The sequence below is a fragment of the Empidonax traillii genome, unplaced genomic scaffold (assembly GCF_003031625.1).
Source record: "Empidonax traillii isolate 1590-97213 ecotype Southwest subspecies unplaced genomic scaffold, ASM303162v1 scaffold1713:size83011, whole genome shotgun sequence".
NCBI lineage: Eukaryota > Metazoa > Chordata > Aves > Passeriformes > Tyrannidae > Empidonax > Empidonax traillii.
The window spans coordinates 17,076-23,843 of NW_020956906.1; the positions used below are offsets into that span (position 1 = coordinate 17,076).

At 55.8% G+C, this 6,768-nt stretch overlaps 1 protein-coding gene across 14 annotated transcripts in view; it reads left to right on the forward strand.

Annotated features, from left to right (window-relative positions):
• The window catches only part of TCF3 (transcription factor 3), a 55,466-nt gene that overhangs the window by 13,638 nt on the left and 35,060 nt on the right, over positions 1-6,768 (forward strand). For all 14 annotated transcript variants that reach the window (XR_003573968.1, XM_027908448.1, XM_027908439.1 and 11 more), the window contains exon 2: positions 6,570-6,643. Coding sequence is in view for 13 of the 14 variants with exons in the window: in XM_027908448.1 (XP_027764249.1) it covers positions 6,570-6,643 (74 nt within the window). In the remaining variant the exon portion in view is untranslated. The remainder of the gene's footprint in view (positions 1-6,569; positions 6,644-6,768) is intronic.

A 6,768-nucleotide genomic window follows, 5' to 3' on the forward strand; every position in this document is an offset into this window, starting at 1 on the left:
GACACCCCAACAATCCCCCCCTGTCCCTCAGAGCGTTGTCCAAACGCTCCTGGAGCTCTGGCAGCCTTGGGGCCGTGCCCACTGCCCTGGGGAGCCTGGGCAGTGCCCACCACCCTCTGGGGGAAGAACCTTTCCCTGAGATCCATCCCAACCCCCCTGGCACAGCTCCAGCCCTTCCCTGGCTCCTGTCCCTGGTCCCAGAGGGCAGTGCCACCTGTCCCACTTGCTCCTCTGGGACAACCTGGCCTTGGACACTTGCAGGGCAGCAGAACAGCTGAGCTTCGCTGTCACCACCAGTTCTGATCCAACCTCAAATTTCGAGGCAGTGGAGGGGATAAAACGCCCCACTCCAGCCCCACGAGCAGGGCCCTCTGGGGTGGCATTGCCAGGGACCCCGTGCTGCCCTCCAGGTGTTTGAGGCGGATTTTTTTACCCCCCCTTCCTCCCCCTTTTCTTTCTGATTGTTTTGTCGTGCGCCGGGAAAAGGAAGTGACCGAATTGTGTAGTCCACAATCGACGTCCTGTAAACAGCTCCACTCACAGCTGTTTTTTCCTATTTGGGGGCGGACGGGGCTGGTAAATAAACAGGCAGAGCTGGGAGCCGCTTCCAGCACCCCCTTTTTTTCCTGACAGGGGCTCTGCCTGCACCCCCGAGCCTCTCCCCGGGGCCAGGTTGTTCTGGGCCGAGCGGTGGCGGCGGCTCCGAGGAACCAACTCTCGCCGGGGAAAAACAACTTTGCTGCTTTGCCTGGGACTAAAGCTAATTACTAGTCGACTAATTTTATTGATTTCCAATCCCTTTTAGCAGAGATTTTGCTGTGGGGCTGATGGCCAGGGCGATTAGGACACAAAGCCGCTTAATTTGGAAGTGTTTATCAAGCAGCCTTCTGTCACCTCCGCTTCAAATCAAATTACGGGGCCACTGGCATCCCTGCCCCTGGTGGCTCGTGCTGTCCCCACCTCCGAGGTGGGCAACAGGGATCCCCAAACTCCTCCTCCTGGGGTTTGGAGGGGGTTTTGGAGCTAGATGGTCTTTAGGGCCCCTCCAGGCACAAAGCATTCCATGATTCTCAGTGTATTCCGTGAGAATCGTGTGGGCAACCCAGGGGCACCAGGACAGAGCTGAATTTGCTGCCTGTGGCTCTCAGAGCCCCACTAGGGGCACAGAGTGGGTCAGCAGACCTTCAGAGGTGGAAAATGCCAGCTGTGGTTGCCTCTGACCCCTCTCCAGCCGTGTGAGGGATTTGGCCTAAATATTGTTATTAGAATTAAAAAAAAAAATAAATAAATAAAAGAAGCCTGACCTGGTGGTTTTGATGGGAATCAGATTAGGGAGAGGGCTTGGACACTGGCAGATTGTGGGGTGGCTGGGGGGAGGGAGATGCTCAGCCCAGCTCAGCCACAGCTCGATCAGCACAGCAACCCCAGAGTGTCCCCCACTGTCACCTGTGATGGTCCCATCGCTGCATCCCCCTCCTGACAGTGAAAACAAGGTGCCTTTGGGTCATTTCGAGTCACAGGGACAAATTGTTCCCTGTGAGGGTGGGCAGGCCCTGGCACAGGCTGCCCAGAGCAGCTGTGGCTGCCCCTGGATCCCTGGAAGTGTCCAAGGCCAGGTTGGACGGGGCTTGGAGCAACCTGGGCTGGTGGAAGGTGTCCCTGCCCATGGCAGGGGATGGGATGAGATGATCTTTAAGGTCCCTTCCAACCCAAACCGTTCCATGGTGGATCACAGCTTTGCAGCAGTGTGTATTCTCCTCAGAGTATCCCAGGGTGCAGGATTTAAGAGCAGAAACTCTGGATCTCGCCATACAAATGGTGCCTGAGAGGTCTCAGGAGCAAAATGTCCTGCCCTCCATCCCTGCCTGCCCTCTGGATCCAGAGGGATGGCTGCACCCTCCAGGAGCTTTGCTCACAAAGCCATCACTGGGGCTGAGCTTGTTCTGAAAGACCTTTCAGAGAACCCTGGAACATCCTGCATTGGAGGGGACCCCTAAGGATCCTCCAGTCCCACTCCTGACCGTGTCCAGCTCAGGACCGTGGCCTGAGCACGAAGGCTGGCCATTGGGGTCACGCTGTGGTGCTCAGAGCGCAGTGTGACATCAGAGCCCAAGCCACATCCCAGTGCTGTGCCCAGTCTGGGGGCTGCAGAGCTGGGAAACCCCTCAGGGCTCGCCCTGCCTGCAGGACCAGCACCTGTCCCCAGGTGGGTTTGGGAGCTCTGCTTGTTGAACCCAGAGCAGCACCTCTTGGTGCGGCGTTTGGGGCTCCAGGGACCCCCTGGATGGCAGCTGGAGGGCAGAGAGCAGGGACTGAGCAGGGGGGATGTGGGATGTGGGATGTGGGATGTGGGATGGATCACAAAACCTGACACCTTTTCACAGAATCCCAGAGTGATTTGGGCTGGAAGGGACCTTAAAGCCCATCCAGTGCCACCCCCTGCCATGGGCAGGGACACCTTCCACCAGCCCAGGTTGCTCCAACCCCATCCAACCTGGCCTTGGACACTCCCAGGGATCCAGAGGCAGCCACCCTCACAGGAAGGAATCTCTTCCTAACACCTAAACTAAATCTCTCCTCCTTTAGGTTATACCAGCTCCTCCTTGTCCTGTCTCTCTCTCTGCCTGTGTTTTCTTGACCAAAGTGGTTCCTTCCTGGGTGGGGAACAACTCCCACCTCCCTGTGTCGCTGGGCACTTGCCCACAGCCTGTTCCTGTGGGCTCGTTGCTGCACCAAGGATTTGTTTTTTCTGAGGCTCAACGTGGTTCAATTATTTTTATCCCTGCTGCAGCCTGGGACAGCTCTTGTCTGTCAGCTCTTCTTGGCTGCTGCAGAAAAATCGTGAGGGGAGGGGGGGGAAAAAAACCCGGCTGTCTGACAGCTACATCTTATTCTATTAGTATGTTTTAATTAGAACACGAGCAAGAAATGTGTTATGAATATTCATGCCCAGGGTTATTAAAATGCACAATTAATCTGCACGTGGTTTAATAACTGTATTAATGGCGGGAGGAGGTAGCTCTCCTATTTTTGTCTTTTCTCAATTGGAGAGTGTGCCTGAACTTGGGGAGCTGGGAAATGGGGTGATTTTAAAGCCAGGCTGGCTCCTGGCAGCAGCGTGGGCACGTGGGTGTCTCCAAAAACTCGCACACCCTGCACGGGGAGAGTGCTGGGACAGGGGCAGAACCAACCCTGGGATGAGCTGGGATGGAGCTCACCTGGGCAAACTTAATCAGCTCAGTGCCATGGGAGATTTCAATCACAGTGTCATGGAATCATGGAATGGTTTGGGTTGGCAGGGACCTTAAAGCTCATCTCGTCCCACCCCCTGCCACAGGCAGGGACACCTTCCACCAGCCCAGGGTGCTCCAAACCCTGTCCAACCTGGCCTTGGACACTTCCAGAGATTCAGGAGCTGCTCTGGGAATTCCATCCCAGTCCCTCACCACCCTCACAGGCAAGAATTCCTTCCCAATATCCCATCTCTCCCTGCCCTCTGGCAGGGGGAAGCCATTCCCTGTGTCCTGTCCCTCCATCCCTTGTCCCCAGTCCCTCTCCAGCTCTCCTGGAGCCCCTTTAGGCCCTGCAAGGGGCTCTCAGGTCTCCCTGGAGCCTTCTCTTCTCCAGGTGAACCCCCCCAGCTGTCCCAGCCTGGCTCCAGAGCAGAGGGGCTCCAGCCCTGGCAGCTTCTCCATCCCACCCCAGCTTCCCTCTCCTCCCCCTTCTCCTTCCTCTTCCTCCATCTTCATCCAGCCTGGCTGCTCCGTGCCAGCTGTGCCCAGGGGAGCACCAGGCTGGTGGGTTGGGGAAAGTGTGGTGGCACTTGGGGGTGACCCCGTGTTCGGGGGCTTTGTGGTGTGAGTGGAGCAAACCCTGCTCTGGGAGCTCTTCCAGAGGCTCCTGCCTTTGGCCAAACACTGGGATTTCGCAGGGCTGGCAGAGGGGCATTTGCTGCCAAATTGTGGCTCCTTCCCCATAGGAAGGGAGGGAAGGGCAGGCTGGCAGTGAGTGCAGCACAGATGCCAGACGTCGGGCGCGGGCAGTCTGCTTTTTCCTGGCTCCTGCCCAGAAATCCCTGAATTCTTGAAGCACCTGCAGGCTGAAGATGGGAGGTTTTTGCCAGCACCTTTCACGCTGGTGGCTGCAGCCTGGGGAAGGTGTGAGACCTTGTTTTTCCAGGAGACACCAGACAAAGAGCTGGCATGGGCACCTTTGGGGGTGGTGGAGTCTCGGCTGCTTCCAAAGCCGTGGGATGCTCTTTGCTACAGGGGTGGGACAGTGATAACCTCACTTCACCTCTCTGGGGGTCTCTCTGCCACGCTGGTGACACCACAGGGTGGGAGCAGCTTGTGCCAGGGGTTTCTCCTTGTTGAAGGGATGTGTGAGCCCCCCCCCATCAGCTTTTGTCTCCTGTGCCACCTGCTGTGTCCTCTCCCTCCTTCTCTGGGGAAGCCTGGCAGGTTTGTTTTTATTTTCCAGGGATTTTGGCACAGAATCCCAGAATGGGCCAGGCTGGAAGGGACCACAGTGGGTCATCTGGTCCCACCTCCTTGCCCAAGCAGGGTCATCCCAGAGCACAGTGGCACGGGATTGTGTCCAGACTGTTCGGGAATATCTGAAGGTTTCTGAATGTCTCAAGGGATGATTCAAGTGAGGGAGACTCCACAAGCTGGGCAAAATTCACCCTGGGCTTCCAGGCAGCCCAGATCTCTCCAGAGACTGTGGTGCTGCAGTCCTTGTCCTTCCAGAGCAGAGGGATGAGCGTTCCAAGGATGTCCGAGGCTGCTGATCCTGCCCGTGCCTTCGCCCTGACCCTTGGGGAGCTTTAAAACCACCCGTGACAGCAAAATGACTCCAAGGAGCATTTCTGCCTCCTGCCTCGCTGGGGTTTGCAGGGATTGCAGATGAATTGCTTTGGAAAAACACATTAGCAAAGCAAAAGTTTATTCTAGGAAGTAGGAGGTGGGAGAATTGGCAGTAATTCTCCCCAGTATCCAAGGTATTATTAGAGGCTTATCCCTGCTCTGCACAGTAATCACATTGGAAATTTTTGATTAGAAAACAAAATCTAAATGAGAATTATGAATATTCATTAGGTGTGGAGATTAATATGCATAATTATGCAAATTAGACAGCAATTAAACACCAATTCTCTGGGGAAATGATTAACACAAAGGCACCGAAATAGAAGGATGTAATTTGAAAGAAGTTTCTGGTTAAATGAACAGTGAGGGGAGCGGAGGAGACAAATCCGTGGCATGTTTGCCATAATAATCAGCTTTGCTGAGCTGGAATGGGAGTGAGCCCCGTCCCCCTGCCCCTGCCCCCGTGTCCTTGCTCCCACACACTCCCCACCCCACTGTCAGCACCGCTGCAGGCAGCTCCCTGCTCCCAGCACAGCGTCCTGGGGCACCTGGCAGGGCCATCCCTGCTGGCAACTTGGGCTTCTGGAAGGGCCAGCACAGGGAGAGCCCCCAGTGCAGCCAGGGGGTGATCCTGGATGCTGCCAGGGAATGCTCATCCTGTGCACTCCTGGTATCAGCTGCAACTTCAGGAGCTTTGCCAATGCAACACCCCAGGATTTTTGTGTCCCCCTGAAGGGGATCCTGAAGGAGAGCTGGAGAGGGACTTTGGATGAGAGGCTGAAGAGATAGGACAAGGGGGAATGGATTCCCACTGCCAGAGGACAGGGTCAGGTGGGACATTGGGAAGGGATTGTTGGCTGTGAGGGTGGGCAGGCCCTGGCACAGGTTGCCCAGAGCAGCTGTGGCTGCCCCTGGATCCCTGGAAGTGTCCAAGGCCAGGTTGGACGGGGCTTGGAGCCACCTGGGCTGGTGGAAGGTGTCCCTGCCCGTGGCAGGGGGTGGAACGAGATGAGCTTTAAGGTCCCTTTCCAACCCAAACCATTCCATGATTCTCTGGCTCCCCCAGGGTGCCTCGTGTGCCCAAGAGCTGCAGCCTGGGTGGACCTGGCAGGGGATGAAAGGAGCCCATTTCCCACCACGGGCTGTGCAGGCTCATTGCAAAACCCTCCCGGTTGGTCCTTTGCCATTTGGGTGAGATCCCCTGTTGCCAGGGATGTGCTTGGAGGGCTGAAGCTGAGGTAAGCAGGAGTGTGCTCTGGTGGGCCCCTACTGACATCACACCTTGACACCACGACCTTGTAGCTCCATGGACAGAAACCAGGTCCTGCTGGAGCGTTGGGATGGGTGCACTGGGATGTTTTCGACTCACAGTCCTCTTCACCGTCAGTCTGTGGGGGGGAGGAGGTTGATGGGTGCTCTCTGGAATAAAGGAGTTAAAATACTTGTTTCTCCTCTTCCCACTGTCCCGTGTTTTGAAACATTTCCAAGCTGTGGTGGGATTTGCTTTGAAGTTCGTGGAATAAATCCCAGCGGGAGTGGGAAGGTGAGGAGGGAGAGGGGAGGCTCACTCACGCCAAGTGGAAGTGGTTTATTAATGAAAATACTGGTTTGTTTGTAGAAGGAAGAGTTAATTTTACGAGAACACCTTTGAGGCTTTGCTGATAAAGCAAAGAGTAACCTTTGTTCTTCCTGTTTTTTCGGCAGGCTTGGATGAAAGACCGGGATCAGGTTCCTGGGGAACGGGAGATCAAAACAGCTCCGCGTTCGACCAAGGAAGGGTAAGGACAAAGCACAAACAGCCATCTCCAACCAAAACAAAAGGGGGTTTTCCCAGGCCTTTCAGAGCAGTGGGTCTAACCCTGGAACAGCTTCCATTGCCCCGTTTTGGATGTGGGTTCTGTGA